Source organism: Pinus tabuliformis, chromosome 6, assembly GCF_031772625.1.
Source record: "Pinus tabuliformis cultivar Carrire ecotype Pingquan chromosome 6, CPIR1, whole genome shotgun sequence".
Classification (NCBI taxonomy): Eukaryota; Viridiplantae; Streptophyta; class Pinopsida; order Pinales; family Pinaceae; genus Pinus; species Pinus tabuliformis.
The window spans coordinates 329,626,244-329,640,524 of record NC_142292.1 but is presented as its reverse complement, the minus strand read 5'-3'; the positions used below and the strand labels follow the sequence as shown (position 1 = coordinate 329,640,524).

Here is a 14,281-nt window from a genome sequence, read left to right as displayed (position 1 = left end):
CATTCTATACAGTCTTTTCTCCATACTAATGTGGCAATGTGGTTATTTCATGTTGTTGATGGTATATATACTTCTAAAATTTTGAAAATATGAATTTACTGTGAATTTTTTAACGCTTGATGTGATTTGCCAATTTTTGCCAATGTTTCTGAAAACCAGACGCTAGGTGTTTTTTTGTCGATGACGATTTTTCACTGAAGTTTCTGAAATCCAGACGCTCGGGGATATTTTGTCAATGCCGATATTTTCATCAATGGTTATGACCATATACGTTATGTCAAAGTAAGGATAAAAGCAATCACATATTTAAAACTTTTCCATATGTATACCAAAGAAATAATGTTCTCACAATTTACTGGGATAAATGGTAAAAATTAATCTTAAGTTTCAATGAGGCTAAACATGATCAAGCATAAATAGAAAGATCAGATAACAGCCAACAAACAGAAGAATTTGAATTGTTAGGCCAGAAGATATAAAAATAAGATTTGACAAATTTTGTAGAAATTAGGAAAATCTTACTCTTCGCTTAGCGATTCCACCACTCCCATCAAGCATTTCGTTGAGTTTCTCTTCTACTGAGATGAATTAAAAATAGAATAATCAGCAATACAGGTTATTAAAATTAAAACTGAGCAAAAGTTGTATGGCTACAAACTTTAACAGAGACACAATATTACCTCCTTCAAAACGTTCACTTGTATTAATTGTAAGTCTTTTTGCATTCAAACTACTGTGTTTCTCCACTGTTGAAACTGCCTTGGACCGTTTCAGCTTTTTAGCATTGCATTTCTTATCATCATTACTAGGACTCGAAATCCCTTTCTTAACCATTGAATCAGACTGAACTTTATCAGATATCTGAATCTTAGCTTCAGATAAATCCTGAATTTTCTCAGTTTGAGATGGCTTGATACAATCAACAACCATATCCACATCCTCATTTTCTTCTGTCAGAACTATTGGCTCAAGGTCTTCCATATCTGCCTCATTTTCAACCACAATTTTGGGAGTTGTAGGATCCCCACCAATAAACCCTCTACAGTCTGCAGAACCACACTCACATTTTTTGGCAGCTGCACCTAAAAATCGTACATAATTGTAGTCGAACGTTACTTCTTCACCCTGAAAGTCAAAAATTCCATACTACATAAGAACAAGTTATTAACAACTAAACAAAGATAAAGGATACCAGATTCAAGTGTAAATCTATCACGAAAACAATATAGGAACCAAGCAATCTACTTTTGCAACTTAATTATAACTACAGCATGAGAAAAGAGACAGCTAAATAAAATGAGTCTGGGTAAGCTACTGGTATTTTTGAGTGTGTTAGACACATCACTTTTGCATTTACTGAAACAGGCAAAACTATATGTTGAGGAAGGATGTGATCTCTGAAGTCCATCTGCTCCGGGTCATAGGAAGAATTTAAAAACAATTTTAGAACTACATAACCGACCTACTGTGTTGAACATACTTTCTCTACCCCAGTTGTGTGATTTAGGAAGACATGAACAGAATGAGTTAGAATATGTGTGCAGATGGCATTCATCAGCCACTAGAGCAAATGAAAGCAAAACAGTGCCAGCGAACGTACTCAACACAATGTTCACAGGTATTATATGCTGATGGTGATGATATAATAAATTTTCAGGGGACCTCTTTATACATCTGAGGCAACACACTCCATATCTGTTAGAAATGCATCAGTTCATCAACGCAAATTACACAAAACCCACATATAGATATGCACTAACTAGCTCATGCCTCATAATTATTGGATGACCTTCGTATTACATCGTCATTGTTATATGACCGTGGCTTTCCTCTAAACCGCTCTCTAGGTATTGATATTAATACTGCCACCAGAGATGTCGATGCTGGTATAGTTACCTATTCTACTTGTGTGAATACACTGCAATGGACCTTAACTCATTTTCATTGTTACACTTTGAATCCGGAACGTGTCCTGATCAGGGCACTTCTATTTGCACATTCACTTGTTTAGTTTGCTCTGGGTTTGCTATGGGTGTTTGGGAGCAAGGAGCAAAGGGTTTGGGAGCATTTTCAAGGAGATTCAAGCAATAGGTAAGTGCTAGAGCCTGTCAGATTTGATGATGGTGATACTATAGAGGGTTCATCCTCCACACCAGCAGATGCATAGATGGCTTTGGATACAGAGGAGGACGATGCAGCAGAGGAGAGCAGTGGTGACCATGATGATGAGGACAGTGATGCTGATTTTGATGATGACTATGAGGATTGATGACTCATGAGTCATGAGCTACCTACTGCCTTGAGGCTTGTATACTTGTAGACTTGTAGTTGTAGTTGTTTTGTATTTGCTATTTCTATTTGCCATTGGCATTGCACTACCTATGTAAATAGTAACACATTTTGATTTTGATGACTTAATGAGAAAACTACAATACTTTTATCTTACTACTTTGTCCTTCTCCTATTCGATCATTTATGAATTGAATATGTATTATAAATTTATAATTTATCATTTATCATTTATGTCACAATTGTATTTGTAATTTTGTATGCATAATGTTACTCTGTAAAACTTACATCTAGATGAAGATCTATGTTTGAATCAATGAATTTGTATCATGAATGAGAATTTGTGTAAGAAATATCTAATTATATATATATATATATATATATATATATATATAACGTATCCAAACGTGTCCTATTCCGGGGGGTCAACGTGTCTGTATCCGACACTCGAATCCCCGTATCCGTCGAATCCCAAATCCCCGTGTCAAGTGACTTAGGTTTTAAGTTTATGAATAACCATCTTCTAAGCGATTGAATTATCCCAACTCTTGACAGTTATCTATGGACCCTTATTCCCAAGGGCATGCCCAAACTTATTACAAATAGACTTGGACATTTGGTTGATTCAACACCTCCGTCGCCAAGAAAATGCACTCTTTATCCTATGTGATCCTGCAGGTTAGAGTCTTCAATAATGTGAATGAAATCAAATTTTTCGACTGTGCCATTCGATACAAGTAGTTGTCTCGTCACCCTTCCCTCATTATAAATACAAGGTCTTGACTATTCCACACCTTACCCCAGAGAATTCTACAACACACTCCTCAACAAACAACCATTTATGGAAGAGATCAAAAATAAAGTAATTTTCTAAAATCACTTTGACTGGTGACATCCCTCCTCTTACATAAATACAGGTTTCATAAGAATGTCCCAAGATACTCGAAAGAGAAAATCAAGCCAAAGCCAAAGCCAAAACCCAGATATTGATGAATATGCAAGTGGTGAAAAAAAACCTTAAGAGTTTTTTTGTCCAATTTCCAATAGCTTCGTGTCGAAACCAATTAGAATCCTTGCATCTCGTCTCACCTATGATCAAATTCAGAAACAGATCTCTTCGAGCCAGGAGATTTGCACCCAATTTGAAAATATGGGTGTAAAATTGTAAATGGAGGAATGGCACTTGTGCTACGACGTCAACCCACAATTTGACATCTCAAAAGAAGAGGATCTCGTACCAGAGATCACGTCTATTTAGGAGCAACAGTGATGCCCACAAATTGAGGGGTGGGGGGGGGCAATTCTACGAAAAACATGCTTGTTGAGGAATGAAGATGGCAACCATGGAATCCATTGTGTGGATAGATTCTTATATTGCCTGCATCCCTCTTTCTTTTGGGTAGTCACCATTCCTATCGTTGCTTATCCCCTTAATGAGGACGAATTACTTGTCCCTGCAGACATACACCCTGAATATTCTCTCCTCGGTCCAATCCAGATAACATGTGGCTCCCAAATTGGGGAATTTGTGGCAGGATTGTTAAACCTAATGCTCGCACTCCTCCTAAGCAGCCCTAATATTTCTATGATGACAGGAGAGTTGGGACAAATTATAGAAGTGTTGGTCTCTTATATATGGCCAAACTGATATGATCTCCCACACAGCTACCCAAAGCCACTAATCGCCTTAGAACTTATCTAATAGCAAGGAATTCTGTGAATGTGTGCTAGATGTAGATGCCATGCAGTGGTTATTCACTCTATTGGATTGCTCATTTTCTTTTGACAAAGATGGATTAGGTAATTTGGAGTATCGAGATGATTTATGGGAACTCAGACTTTTGAACAATGACCCTTAACATTGAACACTCAAATCGAGTTTGAAAATTCTTGCATATTGAGCCAGCTTTCCCTACAAGCACGAGCATGGATGGATCAGAGATAGTGTTGTTGGATACTGATAGAGATGGTGCACCAATTGTTGTCCTTAAACGTAAACAATGAAAGGTGGCCAGTTCTTCCAAAGTGTCCATGGTTCAAAAAATATCTTACACTCATCTCGTGGAAAAGAAAGTTGTATTTTGTGATTATGAACAACCAGGTATTCTAGCACATCCACAATCTTGTCCATGTCATTCCCATGCATTTCGACTTGCAAACAAACATGTGGGTGGTGGGAGTCAAAGACTCCATCAAGGAAGGAGGCATTGTGAGAAAAACATCATTCGTTGGTTTTAGAGGAATTGTTTTCACGGACATAATAAAGTGGGGCTTGGCCTCAAATCATATTTCAAACCTCAGAAAAAACTCTGCAACCTCCAATATAAAATGAAATGATTTTCGTTTATAATCTTTGCAACTTCAGAAAAAAGCACGAGGGTTTTGTACCATTTCACAGATTTCTAAAGATAAACTTTTTAACTAGTGTTCAAATCCTTCAGTGGTTTCTGAAAGATAGACTTTGCAAAAGTTGTCAAGTTCTAGCCTACACAAAAACCAGGGAGACACACCCTTCCACCTGCATCTCTCACTAGAACATTTCTCCATTAAAATTTGCCTTTTCCAACATTATCCTGTATTATTTCTTGGAATGAGTGAGGACCACAAAACCAAAATCACACACACATAACTATAATAAAAACACATCTTGAAGGACTGTTGATCTTCTAACCACAGAATGTGACAAACAGACAATTTAGATGTTCCCTGTTTTGATTTCTTAGAGGTAATCGGAAAGATCCATGTGCATGAGAATCTATAAAAAATAAATTACAAACATTACAAAGATGGAGTAGCCAAGACAACCTTTACAAGATCTCTGAGTGCGAAGAAGCCAACGCAAACCTCACCATTCACTGTCCACTGCAAAATGGAAGGTCAAATATGACAAGTCTTTCTAAATCAACAGACAAACGCAACATTTTAACTAAAACAAAAAAACTCAAATAAACAAAAGGAAGAGAAACCTTCTCCGTTTGACAATTAGGATTGCAGCTGTGGTTTATATACCGTCCAAGGTTTCCTTTTACACATGCATCAATAACCTGCATCAATAACACCATCAATACACCAAACAGAAATGAATGAAAGAAACCAAATGTTTATTAACATCCATTAGCAAACGAACAGTTAATGAGACTGTAGTATTACAAATATAACAAAGACAAGGAAGTGCTTCATACAATACAAATAAAATAAGATAAAATTATTAATGTTTGGCAAATGGCCACAAATAGGTCAATGGGACTTCAAGTGCTAAGTACATCTGTGAGAATACAAAGTGGAAGGCTCTAAAGCAGCTCCTGGAAAATCATGATAAGCAAATCTATCCTACACTGGGATGAATCCAAAACCTAAACCTAAGTTGTAACAGCATGGAGAAGTGAAACAAAGCAAAGGTGAAATACATGCAAGTGTGGTGGAGAAACAAAACCAAAAACCATCAGCCCTCTAGGGGATATGCCTCTCTAGCTGCTGCATTCATTGATGGGGGTTGAATGAGGTGCATTAACTTAGTGGAGAGACTCCTCATGAGGGCACATGTTTTCCCATGTGGGGTAAATTAAATTGCGGTTTACTTTTCTCCTTGTAACTCCCTCCTTCCCTTACTCTATAAAAAGGAGAAGCATGGCACTCTTGATTCACTAGGTTAGAGTGAGGTGTTTGTGAAGATTGTGTGGGATAGCTAACTGCTGTAGCTTATTATTTACTGTGTATTAGTGAGAAATGTGATTTCTGTTACAGATTTAGAGTAATGCTGATTTACATTTCCAGATTCCATCTTGCATAGAATTTAAATCCAGTTCATTGCTGTTTTGATCTATTCTCACAATATGTTGTCTCTACATTCATGAACACTTAGTCCAATGTTTCAGTAATTGCATATTCAAAGTTTATAACGCGTCCAATGTTTCAGTATGCATATTCAAAGTTTATAACGCGTCCAATGTTTCAGTAATTGCATATTCAAAGTTTAGAAGGCATTTAAGCTATCTTTTCAGTTCTGCTATATGATTTATTTTATTGAGTGCAGATCTGTGTTAGTTTTGGTTGTTCCGAGCTTGTTCTCCAGTCTCCTTCAGCAGTCATGAGAACCTGGTGTATGAGGAGTACTTTCTTCAGAGGATGAGCATTCCATGGGATTGAGTCTCAAATGATGGGTGTTTTGTTTCATAGCCCACTTTTCATCTATTTTGTCGCTCAGATTTGTTGAGAATTATAACTCAGACAGGAATATCTGCACAGGTTCAGTGTCAGCATGCATAGTAGTTCATGGTATTTTTTACTTTTTCAAATAATTCTAGTTTTGAATAAGTAGTGTATTCTGTAATTCACTTTAATAAAAATTTAGAGTTCTAAAGTTAGCATTTGAGTCTAAGAGTGTATCTCATGTATAGTTTAGACTCGGAGTAATCTCAAAAATAGATTCTCAACTAAGGGTATAAACATGTTGAATTTTGGTAGCTGCGGTTGGTATTCATTTATTGTATAAACCCACAAAATTAAAAAAGAAGGAAAATATAAATTTGATTTTGAGTCAGCTCCAAATAAAAGGGAAAAAGTCAAATTTTTAATTTCAAATTTTTCCTCCTAAAAGACAAGTCGACCCTACCAGAAGTTCGATTTGGCCAGCCCCAAAAGACACACCAATTCGGACTCATCAAATGACTATATATTGCCAATAGACTTCCTCACTTGAAGGGCAATTCGGTTCACACAAGCATCATATCTTCTGTTCGTTTATGCAAAGGAAAGAGAGGAGGAGCAGACCGAAAATTGACCAAAAAAAGTCCAGAATTGACAAAGCTCATTCTTGTCTCTGTTTGACTTCGCACGTGTGGGAGCAGATCAAAGTTTTCTGTGCATTTCCTTGGGCAGTAGACCAAAACTCTGTGTAGGCACAGGAGGCCAAAATTTGGCCTAGTTGACCTGAGTTGACCAGCTGTTCAGAAGGCCAAAAATATGACTGTTTGACCTGGGCTTGTTTGCTGGGCAGTTTTACTTTATTTCACCGGGAAAATCAGATTGTATCTCTTGTTAAATTGGACAATTTCTCTAAAATAAAGTTTGCTGGGTTTTTTCCTAGTTAGGGCATTCCCATGGTAAAAAATTGTCTCTTGTGCTTGGCTGTCTCTTCATGATCCTACTGTCATTGTTGTTTTTTTACTGTTGATATTTTCTATGTACAATTGCTTAATGATGAATATGACATGAAATGCATTGGATAAAGAATCACTGGAAAGTAACTATCAGATTAGGGAATCATGAAAATTCAACAAAACATAGGTCAACACAGATGGTTTCATAACAGTTGAACAGCTGAGCACATTCAGCAACTGAGAGAAAGTGCAGGCAGCCAGGAAAGAGGTGTTTCAGTCTTCAGAGCAGCATACAGTTTTGTATAGCATATGGAACAGTTCTGTACAGCACATTTGTATGGACAGGAACATACAGATCCATACATCATACAGAGAGACCATGCAATCATCTAGACAGTCCGTACAATCTGTGCATTCTGTTGAACTGTCCTTAGACAGGCCCTACAGCCATACAGCTGACCATACTCTCTCAGCAGGTTCCACTCGTTGCAAGGTGATTTCAGTAACTGTGCAACGCTGTCTCTTAGTGGGAAGCCAGTGGAAACTGGAAAATTATTCAATGGGATGAAAAGCTGATTTTGAAGGAGTAATTTACATGTGTAAGTGTGAAATTGATTTTTTGCTTCCACTATTTAATTCCAGCAATTGTGTGACTGATGCTATGGTCTGAAATTTATTTCTGCATTATTTAAATTCAGCAATTACTTGTCTAATTGAGATTACACGGACTTCAGTGATCTAGGTTTGGAAATTTTAACATAGTAAGGTTGGTGTTGGGATATAATAATTACTCAGTCAAATATACTTTATGCCAATTTTGTTTATTTGCATCCCCAAGTCAACCTTAAGGGGGGGTGTTGGATATGTTGTCTAGCCTCGACTTGAGCCTTTAGTGGCCACTAAGATTCATTTATTATATAAGCCTAGTGGTCAATTGGGGACCATAGTAATGTTAATGGGTGTCCCTAATGTTACCACATAATTCCATGCCATAAGTGGCCCTAACATCTCTACTTATAGGCCTAAGCCTCATTTGTAGTTGTTTCACCTGAGAAAATATATCACTGTTAATATTTTCTTGAAAGGTACTAATTATACCAGGAGAATTACTGTGTTTTGGGTTATCTTTCATTATGATGTGTGATTATTAGTCATTTGAATTTATAATGTTAAAATGTTAAAATAATGCCCTATCATTTCTAACAAATCTAACTATAAGTATTACAACTACACGGTGCTTCATTGAGTATCACATAGGTATGGACCATTCTGGTACTAAGAACTAATTACATCTCTTAATCTTAGTTGGTTGTTTTATAGGGAGAGTCATGATGCAATGCGCCTCCTTTGTATTACTTGCATCATTACACATTGATAGAAAAACCATTAAAAAAATCAGCCCTCACTAACTAATGACAAGGCATAAGAGACTCAAATGATAGTGAAAGGGTACAAAGAAACAAAGTAATAATTAATAAAAGATTGGAAAAGTTTACAAATGGAACAAATATAAAGCAAGTGAAATGTACAATAGTTGTTGAAAAACGCTAAATAAAGAGCTATAAGATCACTTAGAAAGGGCAATGCAAAGGAAAGATCGTAGTCAAAGAAAAACAACAATGAATATGAGAACTCCCACTACTCTAAAGGTCTAGATGCACAGCCTAAGGATTCTTTTAGGCCACCCCAGAGCTTTTGTTCACATGAACTCCAAGTTGGGACATAGCACCACATTCCAATGTCCCAAAGGATTATTCAAGGCTTACAAGACATTGAGATGGAGGACCACCTTATCTTTGAATGCCTAGCTAAGTTGCACGAAATGTTGAAACGTCTAGAGGTTTCTTAAATTGGTCAAGTTGGGAATATCACCCCCCAGAAAATGGAAATGTCGCCCAAGCCATCTAATATATATGTGTGTGTGTGTGTTACAAATGTAGAAAATTTGTGTCTTGTAGCCCCATCCAGTTTCAATTTGTTTTGAATTAATTCCCAAACCCCATAGTTCATTGTTAAGATTTAAACTTGAATGTAAATTGCAATTAAAAAACTAGAAGTTACCTCTACTTTTCACTTTCAGCTGATAATTTCACAAGCATGAACACAAAAATTTGGACAGTAATATTTGGTAAACAAACCCTAGAAAAACCCCAAAGGGAAAACTAGTTGGAAGAGGATTTTATTTGCTTTCCTCAAAGAAATTTTACAACATTAAATACAACACAAGGGTTACTTCTCTCCCTCCTTCAAATTTGTGCCACTGATAGACTTTGAATGCCTTGAAATTCATGCCACAATAAACACTTAAAGCCTTCATTTTTCATGCCATAGTGAGCCCTCTCTGAACTGTTGACCACTGGAGTGGCACCTGAAGGTTTTTTGAAGACTCCATGCCGAAGGATGTATTAGAGGCTTCATCTACCATCAGAGTTCACCATATCACCAAAGTTTTTCAACTTTATTTCTTCTCATCTTCTTCTGTTGCACTTAGATTCCACAAGCCCTTCGAGGACGATGTAAAAGTGATGCTAGTATGATGAGTTGAGGCATGTAACAAGCCTAGGTAACTTGGGACCTTGTCATCAAGTGAGTTTACTCTGGGAGGTTTATTTCAATATTTAAAACATTTCAAAAGAAATCACATTGGAAGATTTTGGTCGACGCAATTCGAAGCAACTAGTGTGGTTCATCTTCAGGACAAGATTTCACTTAGTTAATTATTAGATCCTTATGAGGATTTAATAATTAATTGAGTTTTTTCCTCTGAGCATAACCACAAAATTGGAGTATAGCTTGAAGGTGAGGCCTTGGGTTAGTCCTAGTGTCTAGAGTCATTGTATACTACCATACTAGATCACTCGTAAAATTTCGTAGAATTTGATTATGTCTTGGGGTCATTTTTTAAATTTTTTAAATTTCCTACAGGGTGGAAATTTGAATAAAATATGAATGTATAATGTAATAAGTGATGTCTATAGAAGTTGTATGGGGTATTGTGTACTCAAAATTACACCTCTCGCTCTCAAATTCTACAATGACACACTTTGAGGGGTAAAAAAATAAGTTCTAGACCCTCAAAACCCACTTTTCCTAAGTTTAGGGGAAAATGTGGCAATAAATTGAGCCAGCAATTAAATAAATTGGAGAAAATAAATATCCACGCATGTTAAATGATGTGGAAATGAGGTGGAAAATCATCAAGGAGTTGAAGCCAAATTATAGAGTGATGTGGACCATAGATCAAATAGAAACATGTGACCAAAAAGGGAAATCATTCTAGACCCTCAAAAGTCAAAACCCATTTTTCCTAAGTTCAGGGGAAAATGTGGCAATAAATAGAGCCATCAATTAAATAAATTCGAGAAAACAAATATCCGCACATGCTAAATGATGTGGAAATGAGGTGGAAAATCATCAAGGAGTTGAAGCCAAGTTATATAGTGATGTGGACCACGAGTCAAATAGAAACATGTGAATAAAAAGGGAAATCATTGGTTGCAAGGAGCTGCAAATAAGGGAGGGTCGTGGGCCTTTGTGGAGATTGTAATTTTCAGATTTTAGCAAGTCTTCATTGGCCCTTGAGGTTGCTATTGTTGGTGAGATATTATAGCTATTTCTAGCTCCAAATCTTGTACTATTTCTCTTCATCTTTTGGGCAGCCCTCTAAGTGGCTTTAACTCCATTGTAATATCATAATAAAAGATCTCTTTTTCTTGTGGGAGCTTTGGTTTTACCCAAGGCATCCTTCCCCTCTTTTGGAAGGAGGATTTTGTGTGGGTGGATTAATTTTGCATCTTTTCTAACTTTCATTTTTAACTCATTTTGCATGTTTTAAAATTAACACAACCTCACCATCACATTTCATTTTCGAAGTTAAATTTTGCTACAAGTTTCACTTGATGATTTGCATTTCATTCTTGCTCTGAAGGACAAGTTGACATTTTGCTTTAGAGCAACTCATTTCTTACATGCAAGTATTTGGAGTTATGTGACAAGTTTAATTTAGTTACTTAACAAATTGCTTTATTAGCATACAATTGTCTCACTATAGGCTCATTTGTTATTTTGCTCACTTATTTTCCAAGCATATTTTACAAGCAAGCATTTCATTTTTTTTAACTTCATCTCATTCTCAATTGCTATAAGTTTATGGTTTGTGGCATTTACTTGAAGCAATTTACAATTCCATTTATTTGTGAAGCTTATGTTTATATGAATTGTACAAGTTTAAGAGAATTTTTCAAGTTGTATCATTGTGAGCACTTTCATTTACTTGAGGCAATTCCTCCTTTGCAAAGCAAACTTACTTGTATCACTTTAATTCATTTTCAAGCTAAGTTCCTTTTCCAACTGAAGTTACAAATGCAATTTTCTTTGAGCACTATTTTATTTCCATTATATTGAAGCATTAAAAATCTCTCTTGGGAAAACTTACTTGTGTAGCATTTAAGCATTTTAGCATAGTTTGCATTTTAACTCAATTAACCTACAAGTAAAAGCTTGGTTGATAGATATCATAGGGAAAAGACTTTCTTGGAAAATTCTTCCAACTAGTACAAAGTAAGGTAAAGAGTGTGTGACCCTGTAGTTATGGAGATGGCTTGTCCCCTTGTAGAAACGAAAGCACATGTTGGCTAGTAAAACTCAAGGGAAGGGTATCGTTAATGACATCACCATGTCCTCAGCGCCTCTTTCTTACAGTGACCCCAATTTTTACCCTTTGGCAAGAGTTCAAGAAGAAAATCTCTCTCAAGGGAAGGGTATCGTTAACGACACCATCGTGTCCTTGGCCCCTCTTTCTTACAGTCACCCCAATTTTTACTTTTTGGCAAAAGTTCAAAAGGAAGATCTCTTACATCGAGTTGGCATTTAGTTTAAAATTAACCAAGATAATTGCATCTAACTTTAGTTAAGTGCATTCCATATTAATTCACTTTACTTTTCAAGCTATTTTACTTTCAATTTATTTAGATGTTTGTCACGATGAAATTGTCTTGAATTGATTATCTTGTAATATTTCATTAAACAAGTACCATATCTTTCATTTTGCAAGTGAACGTTTTAGCTTGTTTCATTTTGCAAGTTATTTTATATTGCTTCTTTACATGCTATAGCATTGTGAATGATTATACTTTGAAAGCAATTTTAAATCTTGCAAGTGATATCATCTTTTCTAACATCTATTTGATTGACAGGGTTACTTGTGTTTCACTTTGAAACATTTCATTTTTAGAGCAAGTATTATTTATTGTGAAGCAATATTGAAGGCACTGGTCTTATATGCTTATCTTTGATTTATGTGTTGATGGTTATTGAAGTATATTTTATTTCATATTGTTCATCATATTTGTTGAAAACTGCTCATAAGCTCAAGTAATCAAAATTGACCTTAACATCTCCTAGAAACCTCACATCATTTCTAACTTAGCTTTTCATTTAGGGACCAACCCCCTTAGCTTACCTAGGAGAAAGCTTAAACGAAAAGAGTTGGGAATAGATGATAGTCTCGTCTCTTGATTTTGCCACCAATTACAACTTGTGGGGTTAAGGGATTTTCTCACTAACTTAAGTGTGTGTGCAAGGCATCCACAACATGCCCCAAAAATTGTGCCACGGTCCAACAATAAATTCCCTTGAATTTCATGCCATTGTCAAACTTTACTACCTTTAAATTCGTGTTATAGTCAAACCTTTGTCCCTCAATTTTCATGCTTATCAAACCCAAAATTTCTTCCTCGAAATGTGTGGTCAAATTGATATTTCCTCCTAGAAATTTGTGCCTCTATCAACCCATCAGCTCCTCGAAAATCACATTGTCGCTACCTCAAAATTTGTGTTGGAGATCACTGTTGTACCCTCTCGCTCTTTGTGCCACCTCCCTATACCTCCTTGATTTGCATACTACCTCCCAGCCTAGAAAGTTGGGTTGCTAATGGTCTTCTCCTTGCTGCAAATCATTCTCTCCTTCTGCAAATAGCTATCTCAACCTCTCTCCTCTTAGCTTCTCCTCTTCTCTTCTCTTCTCCCAAAACTACACTTGAAGAATGAGCCTTCTCTTGCCTTTTTTCCCCATTTTTAGTCTCCATAAGGATGAGAAGACCTATCCCTAAGATCAAGGGCCAAGATTAGATCTCAGCTTCCCTTGATCAAGGTTGGAGATCTAATCTCACATTGACTCCCTCTCATGTCCTCCCCTTCATTATTGACCCCCTCTAGTTACTTTAATGACTTTTTGTACCATGAAATTTTTGCCTCATAAAGTCACTTGAAAAACAAGAAGTCGCTTTAATATTATAAAGTACAATGCACTTTTAGACCCCATAAAGTGACTAAAATGTCACGTGACTTTAATAATCTCATAAAACCACACTAAAAAGGTGGGTTCACTTGTTTTCCTAGGCTTAGGCAAAAAACTAGGAAACACCTCCTTGGTACCTTTTTCAACACTCCCTCTTACCGAGGAAGGTGTTTCTCACAAGTCTCGTCTTATCCCTGAAGTATACATGCTTTCCCCTTTGCAGGGACTTGGTGAGAATGTCTGCAACATGTTCATCAGTGGATATGTACTCTAGCTTCACTGCCCCTCTCTAAACATAATCCCGAATGAACTGGTATTTGATCTCAATATGCTTTGACTTGTCATGAGAAACTAGATGCCACAAATCGAAAACCCCTATGCCACAAATTGACCTTTGAACTTCTCCATGATGCCATCCACAGCATGTTTGATCTTGTAAATCCATTTGGAAGTCACCATTAACTTCCCCTCAAGTCTCAACACTATCTCCCAAACATCATTCTTCATGTGGAAGCATATTCTTCCACCATGGCATCCCTCCAGATCTACTAACTCGCAACCTCTTTGTAGCTAGATGGCTCAGTCTCCACACCAC

The 14,281-nt window shown here is 36.5% G+C and overlaps 1 protein-coding gene across 2 annotated transcripts in view; it reads right to left on the bottom strand.

The window, feature by feature from the left end:
- The window catches only part of LOC149258646 (uncharacterized), a 147,240-nt gene that overhangs the window by 84,871 nt on the left and 48,088 nt on the right, over positions 1 to 14,281 (bottom strand). For both annotated transcript variants that reach the window (XM_089415635.1, XM_089415638.1), the window contains exons 8-11: positions 5,256 to 5,333; positions 5,095 to 5,151; positions 681 to 1,125; positions 523 to 578 (exon numbers count right to left, since the gene is read on the bottom strand). In XM_089415635.1, coding sequence (XP_089271761.1) covers positions 523 to 578; positions 681 to 1,125; positions 5,095 to 5,151; positions 5,256 to 5,333 — 636 coding nt within the window. The remainder of the gene's footprint in view (positions 1 to 522; positions 579 to 680; positions 1,126 to 5,094; positions 5,152 to 5,255; positions 5,334 to 14,281) is intronic.